The 12905-nt window shown below is 33.8% G+C and overlaps 5 protein-coding genes across 5 annotated transcripts; 2 read left to right on the top strand and 3 right to left on the bottom strand. All coding sequences in view use genetic code 12, as the record gives it.

Annotated features, from left to right (window-relative positions):
- Positions 1 to 1020: 1020 nt before the first annotated feature.
- PDE2 (3',5'-cyclic-nucleotide phosphodiesterase) lies at positions 1021 to 2706 on the bottom strand (the record flags this gene model as incomplete). Its single annotated transcript, XM_002549974.1, has 1 exon — positions 1021 to 2706. One exon carries the CDS (start codon positions 2704 to 2706, stop codon positions 1021 to 1023), a length of 1686 nt encoding a protein of 561 aa, XP_002550020.1.
- A 2872-nt stretch (positions 2707 to 5578) lies between these two features.
- Positions 5579 to 7306, bottom strand: CTRG_04316 (uncharacterized protein; the record flags this gene model as incomplete). The annotated part of the gene is made up of 1 exon (XM_002549973.1): positions 5579 to 7306. One exon carries the CDS (start codon positions 7304 to 7306, stop codon positions 5579 to 5581), a length of 1728 nt encoding a protein of 575 aa, XP_002550019.1.
- A 1611-nt stretch (positions 7307 to 8917) lies between these two features.
- UBP6 (ubiquitin-specific protease) lies at positions 8918 to 10156 on the top strand (the record flags this gene model as incomplete). Its single annotated transcript, XM_002549972.1, has 1 exon — positions 8918 to 10156. The coding sequence occupies one exon, from the start codon at positions 8918 to 8920 to the stop codon at positions 10154 to 10156; it is 1239 nt and encodes a 412-aa protein (XP_002550018.1).
- A 953-nt stretch (positions 10157 to 11109) lies between these two features.
- Positions 11110 to 11430, top strand: CTRG_04314 (uncharacterized protein; the record flags this gene model as incomplete). Its single annotated transcript, XM_002549971.1, has 1 exon — positions 11110 to 11430. One exon carries the CDS (start codon positions 11110 to 11112, stop codon positions 11428 to 11430), a length of 321 nt encoding a protein of 106 aa, XP_002550017.1.
- A 140-nt stretch (positions 11431 to 11570) lies between these two features.
- Positions 11571 to 12899, bottom strand: CTRG_04313 (N-acetylphosphatidylethanolamine-hydrolyzing phospholipase D; the record flags this gene model as incomplete). Its single annotated transcript, XM_002549970.1, has 1 exon — positions 11571 to 12899. One exon carries the CDS (start codon positions 12897 to 12899, stop codon positions 11571 to 11573), a length of 1329 nt encoding a protein of 442 aa, XP_002550016.1.
- Positions 12900 to 12905: the final 6 nt, after the last annotated feature.

Here is a 12905-nt window from a genome sequence, read left to right as displayed (position 1 = left end):
GACTTCTGTTTCTGTTTTCTTCTTTTAATTCAATTAACAGTGCATAGAAGTATGTATTAACAAAGTTAAATATGAAAATATGAAATGGAACTTGTGTTTTACTAGAATGAACAACAAGAAAGGGAAATTGGGAAAGATGAGGAAAAGAGAAATTTGATTTTTTTTTCTTTCTTTCTTACTGAGATTTTTCGATGTTCGGGAGAGAAAAAAAAAACGACAGAAGGAGTGTGAGATGTGTGAGATGTGAGTGAGAGAGAGAGATGTGTTGTTTTTCCTCATTTTGATGGGCGAAGGTGAACGGCAGAGATGAAGGAGAAGGAGACGGAGAGAGAGAGAGAGAGAGAGAGAGAGAGAGAGAGAGAGAGAGAGAGAGAGAAAAAAAAATTATAATTCAACGACAACGAGTGTAAAGCACCCGCAGGAATGAAATATCCGATCGTGGCAAAAAACGGAGTGAACTAAAGAATGCAAGAACGAAAAAAAAAAAACTTTGTTGGACGTAAATTGTCTTGCACTGCCACGACCACAACCCATCAACGTGGATGGGGAAAAAAAATACTGAACGATAGAATCTTATTGCAAAATGATGAGATGTTCATGGGCATATTTCCATCCCCCCAAAAAAAAAACTGCAAAAAGAAATCAAATGTAGAAATTTATCTACCATTGACTAAGCCGTGAACTCATAACTCTGGGTTTAATATTCGTAATGTATATATTAATGAAAAGAAAAAAAAAAATTCAAAACGCTATTAAAAACCGACTCTATAAATTGCATTTAAATTAAAATGATCAAACTAATAAATTGTACAATAATGATAACATATCAAAACCAAAGTAGATTCCCTGAAATAATACCATGAATAATAATATAAAATTAAATAATAATAATAATAATAAAAACAAATGTATCAATGCTAATAATGTATATGGATAAGTTTAGTATCTCTCTGTGTGGATATATATGTTAAGATGCTATGGATAATGTGTGTGTGGGAAGGGTGTAAGATTGTGTCTTAATCAAGACTTGGCTCTTTCCAACCAAAAATTCTTATTATGCAGAATTATATCACATGTATATTGTAATTGTGGTAATAATTCAGCAATGTTATTGAACAAGTTTTCAGCAAACAAGTTGATAAAGAATATTTGACCATTTTGTAGATTTGGTTGTAAAGTCAAAATCTCCTGTAAATTATCTGGAACATGATCATATGTCAAGTCCTTTGTAAGATCGATTATAGAAGAAGCATCATCCTCGTGATTGATTAGATTCTTGAGAGTCTCAACTTCAGCAAACTCACGGGATAACACCATAGCCCATTGTGAAGAAACTCTTAAAGGTCTCGTAACATTGGAAATATCAGCACATTTAATCAACAATGCAGAAATCAACTTGACGGTATTATCATGATTCAAGATTTCATTATTAGTCTTGAATGACTTTAATCGATTGACATACTCGTTATGTTCACCCATATCTGTGGCAAGAATAGAAGAAATTATCAAACTTCTAACAGTCAATTCTGTCTTGTCATCAATTTTGGCGGAAAGTAAACTTGGCCAACAAACAGCTAAAACTTTGTTTATAAATACAGAAGAATGGTATGACTCCAATACTGATCTATCATTGAAGAGCAATGCGGTTGGTGCATTGAATTTGATCATAAAATCATTAGTAGTACCTGGATGGCCAACATCATGACCCAATGCTGCAATCAATAATCCCAAAGTTTGGATTGGATTAAGATGTGATATATTCTCCTTCGGACTTTCTTTTAAAGCAATTAACTCAGTGGTCTCGTTATGTTGAGGCTTGTACTCTGATTCTGGGTCGGATATAAACTGTTGGAATCTAGGCAAGCTTCCCAATCTGATAACAAAATGGAAACATGCTTGTAAAACATCCACTGCATGACGGAAATTGTGGAATGGATTCCCGTTTCTATAAGTATCTCTCACTGTAAATACAAATCCCAATAATTCGTTGGCAGAAAGTAAATGCAAGGAGTCGTCCTTTTGGTCAGCAACTTTGACATGCTGTATGGCGTAGGCTATCATCAAATAAACACAATAAACCAAATCATCATTACTCAACTCGTGAGCAGGAAAACTCCAGTGACCAACGGCAAAACACAATTCTGATAATCTCTTTGGTGAAGAATTGTCAAGCAAGTCAAAAAAATTGATCTCCTTCAATAATAAATCTTTGAAATGGATCAATTGGTCGGTCGTTTGAGCAGATCTTGATGCATTCACATTGAGAACATAGCTCATGGTTGGAATCACGCCAGCTATTTTCGATTGGCTATCATATAAACAATCACCAGCTTCACAATTGAAATGAGTAGTACCAGTCCAATTACCAACTCTGGAAATTCTATTTTTCAATAATCGCGATGCTTTTGCTATAGTTGCATCTGTCTCATCCTTGTCAAAGCTTTCATCAAGTATCACCAAATTTAAATGATTGAAGAAATAAGTCAACAATAATGTCTTTTCCGAAAATGACAACTTCTCTAGTTCACTATTTGTGGTACTTGGTGGGTTATGTGGTAGTAAAATAACAATGGGAATATTTGAATCAGTTTCTTTATTACTCTTTTTAAATAAATGAGATATTAATTGGGCAAATGATGAAAATTGAAAATGTTTGTTTGTCAGACAAGGTACCTCGACGCCTTTCAATGATAATATTTCAGCCATAATTTTCCAACAAGAACAGCAAAATAAGCAAAACAGTAGACAAACTCAATAATTGTTGAAAAATAGGTTGGTTTGTAGGTTTTCTTGAAATGATAGATAGATAGTATATAACTCACAAGAAAAAAAAAATAAGAGAAAAAAAGAAATTGAAAACGTTGGTTGTGAAGTATTTTCTGTTTCAAAATTTGATTTTAACAAAATTTCTAATGAGAAAAATGAGGAGGAAGGAAGATATTGGTGGATGACAATGGTTATTAATACCAATGGAGAAAGATTTATTGAAAAGGAAGAGAAAGAGAAAGAGAAAGAGAAGAAGAAGAAGAAGAAGAAAAAAAAAACGTTTTATTTTATTCTGTAAATTTTATCTTCATTTTTTTTTTTTTTGGTTTTATTTTATTTTATTTTATTTTATTTTAAATTTGCTTTCTTTTTTTTTTCCTTTCTTTTTTCTTTTTCTTTTTCAACTTTGGTGTGTGTGCAACGGGAAATGGAAAAGAGAAAAATTTTCTTGCTAACTTTGTGTGACTTAATATCCAGTAGTATACACTCACACACCCATAGAACTCTTCATTGATTGGGCTTCCACTGTTACAGATTGGTTTGCTATATCTTGTGCCCATTCAATTCAGTACATACAATAGGCAATGCCGTAGTCAATATCAAATAGACAAGCATATCAACAACAACAACAACAGCATCATTACCAAGACTCGTCTTTTATCTATCACCACACATTTTTACCTTTGTATTACTTCTTTACTCAACGCACATTTGGGGGTATTGCACATTCGTTAAATTTTAAAGTGGGTTTATTCCCGCATTCTTCTCTGTGCTACCTCAGTCTGTGTCTGTGTCTGTTGGTGAGTCAAGTAGTTCAACCTAACTTGAGCCTTCTTGCTGATTTGTTGCTGGGTTTATGAATTACCAACCGGCTCATTAATAAGCTATTACCCATTTTAAATTACTATCAGTGTTTTACAAATTGCTTTTTGAATTTGATTTTTATTTGGTGAGTTTTAAGTTCTTATATTTTTTGGACACGGTGCAGACGTGTGTTGGTTACTCAGCTCGTAGTCCCTTATCTTCCTAGTTGAATAACTTTCGCCTGATAATACATTCTATCCGAGCGATCTCACTCTGAGATTCACTCCTCCTCTTCAACAGTAATTCATACAGATAGAGTGTGACAAAACTAATCGGTCAACAGATACAAACTTTAAGGTTACATTGAATAGTAATCCGATATAACAAAACTAGATTCTACTATACTACAAAGTCTTAGTATTTGCTTGTCGTTTATTTTCATTTAACTTTTTAATTGATATTAATCATTGGCTTCTCTCTCTATGTCTCTGTCTATCTCTCATCCCCTCCCCACCCCCACGAAGTTACTTAATAATGCGATTGAATGACATGATATCGGATATCACTGTGTGTTTTCCTTCAACAATTCATGAGATAACAATAGCGAGAATAAGAACAAAGAGATAATTAACTAAAATTATGTATTCTCCACCATCACAAAGTACTAATTTCGGTACAAAATTATCACCAAGGAAAAAGAAATTTAAACTCTTTAGTTTGTTATAGTAGATGGTAACTGTGTGCACAAAACTCATGATAGTTACAAAAATTCAACATCTTTTGATCTTCCACTTCATTGAACCAATATTATCCGAGTCGTGTATGTACGATCAAACGGTCGAATGATAAAAAAAAAACAAAAAGTCAATCATAAAATTTCTTTTTTAAATTTTTGAGGAGATAGTTTTATTTGTGTGCACCGAAGGATAAAATTTGCGTTCTGGAAAATATATTCCGAGAAGAGGAAAAGGCAAAAATATCAACACAAAGGACTACTATGTTGAGTTCAGAATAAAATGAGCCTAAACCCAACAAATGATACCTTTCAAGGAAATCTCCATAAATATTGTCTTCTATTATAATCAATGTATCAGACTCAATCGAACAATTGTTTGTTCTATTTTTTTTTTATGGTTTCATTCTTTTTAGTAGACTTGCAAAAATAAACCAAAATTTGAACAATAGGGCTTTGAAAAATTCTTTATGGAGTGTGTATCTGTGTAAGTCCGTTCTAAATTGTTAAAGAACTCCGCTCATCCTAGTGGCAGCGGAAATTCAATCCCGTTGTTCATCATAAGATACACGTTGTTTAATCCACCTTCTATCTCATCTGTCATTTTTCACTATGACAGTAATTTTTATCGGGTAGTAAATCAATGGCCATATACGTACTGTCAATCAAATAGGAGATTCTGATTGATCCAATATCAAATAATTCCTGTGCAAGAATAATGATCGATAGATATAATTTCCTTCATGCATTGTCGTATATGTGGCTGACTTGACATCTAATTTATTCTCTCTCCTGTCGAATTTTTAGATTTGACTTTATGGAAATTGAGCATATATTTCGGAAATACAATTAAATTTTTCTTTCATCTCCCATGTTTCCCCCCTATTGTCTATACAAGTTAACAAAACTATGTAAGTGTTAATATTATAATCTTTACCTTGCAAAATCGGCATTATATCTGACTACCCCGATTTAAAGTACATGGTTGTTACTCAAGAAAAACGTTTCACATTTGTTTGTCAATTTCTAATACAATATTCAAACAATAATGTGAATATCGGTAAGCACTAGATATTACAACCGTCAACAGAGAAAAAAAATTATAACTTATGGTCATTAAAACATCTAAATTTAAAACCAGATATCGTTTTGCATCGATTAGAATCAACATATATCTTTAATATTATTTATTATGCTTCAAACGAATGTAAATAATAATAATAATAAAATTAAAATAGAATTAATGTCTTTATACATCTACTTCACCCTTTATTATCATTTTTGCTTTCCAAAGTATGCATAGTAAATGCTAATAACTAATATAAAAAGTCCACAAATAACATTGATTCGAATAACAAATCTTTGTTTTTTAACGTCAGAGAACTTTTGTAATTTGTTATTAATATCATCCAACATGTCTAAATTCTCCATCATATCATTCATTTTGCTTGATTTCTGCTCTTTAATCTTCTCTTTGAACATATCAGATTTGTTCTCCAACATCTTCAACTCATCAGAAACTTGGTTTAATCTAATTACATTCTCGTGAATTTCATTCTTATATGCGTCAGTGACACGGTCAAGATTTGAACTCAAAGTTTCACACATCTCTTGTGTTGTGGTCTGTAAATTTTGTAAATAAAGATCAATCCGGTCCAATTCTTTCAAAGCATCTGGTGCATTCCGTTTGTTTGGCATCAATACTGTTCTTGCTCTGGTCAACGATTTGTCGGAAATATTAGCCATGATTTGACTCAATTGATCAAATGCCTTAGTTGAATTCGTGCTTCCATCAGTCCTATGATCTATAATATTATCAATATTCAATAAATAATTTAACAACTCGTCATCTTCAATTATTTGGTTGTGATCATAATTAAATCCAAACCCGCCATTGTTCAACATATGATCAACAACTTCGTCACTGAGTAGAAAAGAACCATTATTGAATGTATGTAGATCCATTGTTTCCTTTGGTTCCAAGCTCTCTTCCTTCCAATTCAACACCCTTCTTTCAACAACTGGAGTTGTCAATGGTGCCGATATCTGCTGCATACTCGGTGATTTAGACAATTGATGGTGATCTTTTAATAAACTGGGTAAATCTGCTCGACTATTTGGTGATGTTACTCGACTTGAATTATAAAACTGATCAACCAATCTATTCTTCTTTTCTGCCAACGGCGATGCAGTATTAGGAATATGTCCATTTTTATTGTTTGACTTATTACCATATCTCGAATCTAATAGACCACTGGTAGTCGCTTTCTTCAATTTGGGACTGGTTAATAACTCGGTGATTGGGGCGGATGTTAATGAATGTCTTCGATTTCCTCGTAGGTAAACATTCAAATTAGTTCCAGATGCATTGTTCACTAATGATTTCTTGGGACCCTGTATTTTAGGTAGTCTGATGTTGTTATTTATAGAATAATGATCTAAAGGAGATTGGGAATGTGATTCTGTCAAATGTCCCATCTGATGATGTGGAGGCGTGATACTACCAGGAACTTGATTTGATCTCAGTTGTAGACTTTCGGTTGATTTAGAATTACCACTTGATCGTAGCTTATGATTTAAAAGATGTGGAAAATTGGAAGGAAAATATTCTTGGACGGCTTCGGCATCTGTTGAGGAATGTATCCCATTTTGATCTGTGAGATGATTTGCCCCTGGTACACTTCCAAACTCAATTCTTTGTGCTTCGTCACCCTCCTCCTCCACTTCATAGTCATCATGCTCATGTTCTAGTTCTTGTTGCTGTTGTTTTCCTTTCCCATTGATTTCCGACTCCAGGTGCATGTGCTTTTCCTTTGCTTGTTCATTAAAGGAAAGTATACTAGAAAAGCTTTTATTTTGATCTGTGTCGACACTATTGATACTATTATTGTTATTCTTTTCTTTCATAGTCGTCAATTCAATAAGGGATGCTTTTCTTATTTGTTCTGGCAGTTGCTGTGACAACATTGACGAGTCATGTACTGGCCGTACTTGTACAGCCATATCATTTAATAAAAAAAATAACAAGAAATTGAATGTAACCTTGTAAAATCAAAACGGGAAAAAGGAGACTTTCTGTTGAAAATTTCAGTAGTGAATGTATTTGGTTCTATTCTTTATTTTCTTTTTTTTTTTTTTTGTATGGTTTACTAATTTGTAATTTTTATTTAAGGAGAGAGAAAGAGTATGTGAGGCAGAGGGACAACTGGGACAAAAAGAAAGAAAGAAGGAAAAAAAATTCCCATATTCTGCTAAATGCAAATTCCTAAATTTTTGCCTTTTTCAATTTCTTTTCTTTTCTTGTTGTCATTGTGAAGAATTGTTTGACGGATCGAGTCTCGCCTTGCGTCCCCAATAAATGTTGTACTCATCATCCCAATGAAAAAAAAAAGTCATTCTGAAGGAACTTGTTGCCAAATATAGTCAAAAATTTAAAATGATCACGAGAAATTACACATCAAATATATATACAATGAAATATCATAGTACTTAAACTATGAAACGAATCTCCTGTAAACAACTACTAATATCAATGTGAACATACAAATTGAATATTTCTTAAATATTTGCATAAAAACTATCCAAAAAGTTAATTCTCTGCGTTGTAAAATCCAACGTTCACCTAGGCATAAACTATTTTTCGATTAAATGACTAACCATGAGCAAATTGAGTCACACTTGATTTTCCAAGGGTTGATTGGTATCTATGATCCACGAAGAGAGGAAACTGCTGTTTCTGTCAAGTTGTGTCACCGTGCTGGTATCTTGCCACACAACTTGTACCACTGCAGTGAGGACGTTGTGTCAATGGTGATGACCGCAAACGAGTTTCATGCATTGTCTGACGAAGAGATCGACAACTTGCCTGTGTTGCCTCAACATTTGTTCCTTAACTTCAAACTGGCCACCCAAATGCAAGGTGTTTCCAAAATCCTGGATGATACCTTCTTTACTCTGCTTGCTCACATCAACAACTGTGATTGAGGTGTTGAACGGAACCTTCAAGTCGGCTGGCGTCAACTTATTGTTCAACTTGTATCCCAAGGTTTCATGCAAATATTTGGTGAATCTGGTGATCACATCCCCATGTGTACAAAAAATAACGTTACTATAATCCTGGTCAACAAGATCAATCCATTCCTTTTTACCACCTAATTCCTTGCCTGTGTATTATATTACCCCCCATTGTGATCTGTTGTAATCGTTTTTGAATGTTCCTGATCCTAACCCAATGTATGCAGTACCGAAAAATAAATTGATTTTAGAGTTCTCTCAACAGACAGTGTTGATATCGAAAAATTATTCTTTAAAATATAAACTATTCTTTTGCCACTTATTGAAATTAAACAAAAATGTCATTCACTAGTATGTATTTTAGAATATGATTTATGTGATTGATTGTATAATAAATATTAACATTGTCCACTAGTTACCATTAAGAATGCAGGAAAAATATTTGACATAACACTTCAAGAGAACGACACCGGAAAAGTCTTGAAAGAGAAGATTCAAGAATTGACTTTAATTCCTCCAGAAAGACAAAAGATTTTAATTAAAGGTGGGAAATTAACTGACGATGTTGTTGTTTTTTCTTTAAACTTGAAGAATCCAGTAATGGTTTTAGGAACTCCGGACAAGAATTTGCCCTCAAAACCGGTTGAGAAACAAGTCTTTCTTGAAGATTTGAACAAGAATCAATTGGTCAAAGTTACTAATGAACCAAGTGGATTGACCAATTTGGGAAATACATGTTATTTGAATTCCAGTTTACAAGCATTGTTCCAAATGGAAGATATTCAAAACAAGGTTAGAGATTTCAGTTTCACTGGGTCTAACCAAACCCACGATAACTTAGTGTTGGCATTGAAGACTATTTTCTTACAAATGTCTAAAAAACATGAAGCTGTGACTCCATCTATTTTTCTTTCACTTTTCAGAAGATCCTTTCCTCAATTTTCGGAACAGGTTAATGGTATGTACAAGCAACAAGACGCAGAGGAGGCATTCTCTCAAATCTTGACATCATTGAGAAGTGCATTGAAAGTAGATGATTTGTTCAGAATCGGTTTCAATAAGGAAACAAAATGTTTAGATGTTCCAGAGGAAGCCACTAAAGGTTTTGAAGACGCGTTCAAGTTGGACTGTCATATTGATGTGAAGACGAACTTTTTAAGAGATGGTATATTGGCTGGATTAAAGGAAACCATTGAGAAGCACAATGATACATTAAATGCTGATGCAAAATATGAAATCTCCAAAACCATATCTAGATTACCAAAATACTTGACAGTTCATTTCATTAGATTCTTTTGGAAAAGTGACATCAACAAGAAATCAAAGATCTTAAGAAGAGTACAATTTCCATTTGAATTAGATTTAGCTGAAATGTTAGACAGCTCCATCAAACCAGAAAAAATTGCGAATAGAGACACAATTAGAAAAGTCGAAAAGGACAACTTAGATTTAATCAGAGATTTCAAGAAGGCCAAAAAGGATACTAGCTTGACTCCTTTAGAACAACAAGAAGAGGATGAATTGAAGATAACTTCAATTAAGAGTAAATTCAGGGATGACTTGTCCACTGCAATGCCAAATATTAACTTTGAGACATCAACCGAGAACCCTTCGAGTGTATATGAATTGAATGCCGTTATCACCCATGCTGGTGCTTCTGCCGATGGTGGGCATTATAAAGCATATGTTAAGGACCCAACTGATTTGGATGGTGACAGATGGTGGTTATTTAACGATGATAAGGTTAGCGCAGTTAACAAGGAAAAGATCGAAACATTAGCTGGTGGCGGTGAGAGTGATGCAGCTTTATTATTGATCTACAAAGGATTGGGTTTCTAAAGTGTAAAGAAGAGAAACTGGGCTAAAAATAAAAAGAATCAACTTCCAAATTGAGTGAATATTTATATTTCTTTTATATAATATAAGAAATAGAATGATTTATATCTTATACATGTATAGTAATCTGCCATCTACAATTCTTTAACCAATTGTTTGAATGTTTCAACTTCATCCCAGCAATTTAAACTTCTACCTTCGTTTTCCTTCAAACATTTCAAAACCAATTCTCTGGCTTCTTGAACATTTGGTGGAACAGCAACTTTGCCCAATATAGCATTTTGTTTCAATAAATCAGTCAATTTGGTGATTTTTTCGTTGGCAGCTGCTACTGAAAGTTTGGTATTTTCTTTATCTTCTTTTAATAGAGCATTTTCAGTGGTATTCTTAAAGTTTTTTATTGTTTCCTTTTCCAATTTGTTTAATTCGGCTGCAACTCTGTCTTGAATGTATTTTTCAGTATATTGAGCTCGAGAAAAATCAGACTATTAAAATTGTTAGTATATGTGTTTTGCTTCTTCAAAAATTGGAGCTGTGTGATTATAGGTTCAAACATACTTCTGGTGATGTTTCTAATTGTGACAAGAAGGTGGCACTGAAGTCAATCGGTGTGTCTGGAGTAAACACTTTAGTTTCTGGTTTAGATGTGCTGGATCCCATACTTGTATGCTATGAAATTTAAGGTGGTGGGTTTTCTTGTTGAAAGTGTATCTTGTGAGGTTTCAACGTTAGAAAGAATTTTTGATGGTTGGAGATTTTTCCTCAAACTGAATCGAGTCGTGTTTGAACAATTTCCTATTGGCGAGATTTTTCCTTTTTTTTCATTCTTCTAAACAACACCAAAGGAAAGAAGGAAACAGACAAAAAAAAAGAAAGAGAAAAAAAATTAAAGTCAATTCTATTACAATTACGAACCAATACTCTAATAGACATTTCAAATAAATTTGGATTCAACAATGCCTCCAGTTCAACAATATCAATATGCTGGTCATCAGCCATCTAACTGGGAAAAATTTAAAATGGGAGCTTTAATGGGTTCTACCGTTGGTGTTTGTGTGGGTGTTTTATTTGGTGGTTTCTCCATCTTACAAAATGGGGCTGGTCCAAATGGTGTAATGAGAACCTTGGGTCAATATATAATGGGTTCTGTTGGTACTTTTGGGTTATTCATGTCTATCGGTTCAGTAATCAGATCTGATACTACTTTCCAAGCTTACGAAAGATCTATGATCTCAATGCAAAAGGCAAGATTGAGAGCCATCTACAGAGATGAATAAATTAATGTGTTTTAATGTCCAGCCGTGTATATAACTTGAAATCAAAAAAAAAAAAGAAAAAAGAAAAAGAAAAGTATTCATGGTATCTTTGAGTAGTTATCTAAAGATATCAATGTAACAATGTATAATCTATTATTTATCTAAACATGTATCTCAGTTTCGGTATTGGTCTTTAAATCATAAAGATAAGTCAACCCGAATTCCGGTGCTCTATATTTTTGAGCTTTGTCTATCTTTTCAGAAAGATCAGCTAGTAAGTTCTTTGGTTCCAATATTGGTTCTCCACTTAATTTGAAAGTACCCCAGTGTATACCTTTCATGAAAGACGCTTGAACTTGGGAACAAATTTCAAGGGATTCTTCTGGTGAGATATGTCTTGGTTTCTGGTGCCAGCTTGGACAATATTGTCCAATAGGCAACAAAGCCAATGTGATCGGACCACATCTCTTTCCAATAACATCAAACAATTCCTTCAGATATCCAGTATCCCCAGCATGGTAGACAATCGACTCTCCATTACGCTTGATTATATATGAACACCATAACGACTGGTTCGAATCGATAATATATCTCCCGGACCAGTGCATAGAAGGAACACATTCAATCTCGTATTTATCTGGCAAGTTATCACTGATGTAGTTAGTGATATCAACCTTGTCCCACCAATCCATTTCAATAACTTTGTAAACACCTTTTCTGGCCAATTTGGACTTTAAACCAAGCGGAACAATCCAGGTGGTCGAATTTCTTATCTTTCCTGCCAAATCTAACTCCAAATGGTCTGGATGATCATGTGACACCAATACAAAATTTATGTTGTCATTGGTGGCGTATTTAATTTGTTCAAAATCCAAAGGAGAACGTGTCAATCTTTTCGGACCAACATGTGGTGATATTAAATGCTCACTGAGAATTGGATCGGTCAAGAAATTTACCCCCAGTATTTGAAATAACGTACAAGATTGACCTAACCAAGTGAAAAGCAATTGTTGACGCAAGGGGATGGAATTAAACCAAGTAGGTTTGACCGATAACTTCAGAAAATCGTTAACTTCAATACAACTTTGTAATAACTTAGAGTTGGCTCTAAATCTTTCTATATCTGGCTTGAACACTTTCAATATATCTTCAACTTCAACAGCACCATCGTGGGGATTGGGTAATTTGGTGTGGAGTTCGATTTTGTTACCATATAAACTTTCAAACAATTGCATAATTCTAACTACTATAAATTCAAAAGCAGTTTGTGGTCTATATTCTTCAAAAGGGTTAACAAACATACCGCCTACAACAGCAGACTTGAACTTGGAGATATCCACATCGGAGGACCCATTCTCTAGTTTTCTAAATTCTTGCTGACGGGCACGGATTATATACTGAGTTCTAATTTGCATATACACCTCATAAGAAGTATATGATAACACAATCCCCAATCCCAACTTATATTTAAGTGTAAGCCCAGGAAACATTATCTT

Source organism: Candida tropicalis, assembly GCF_000006335.3.
Source record: "Candida tropicalis MYA-3404 genomic scaffold supercont3.6, whole genome shotgun sequence".
NCBI classification, from domain to species: Eukaryota; Fungi; Ascomycota; class Pichiomycetes; order Serinales; family Debaryomycetaceae; genus Candida; species Candida tropicalis.
The sequence above is the reverse complement of the archived record's forward strand: the minus strand, read 5'-3'. Positions and strand labels throughout refer to the sequence as shown.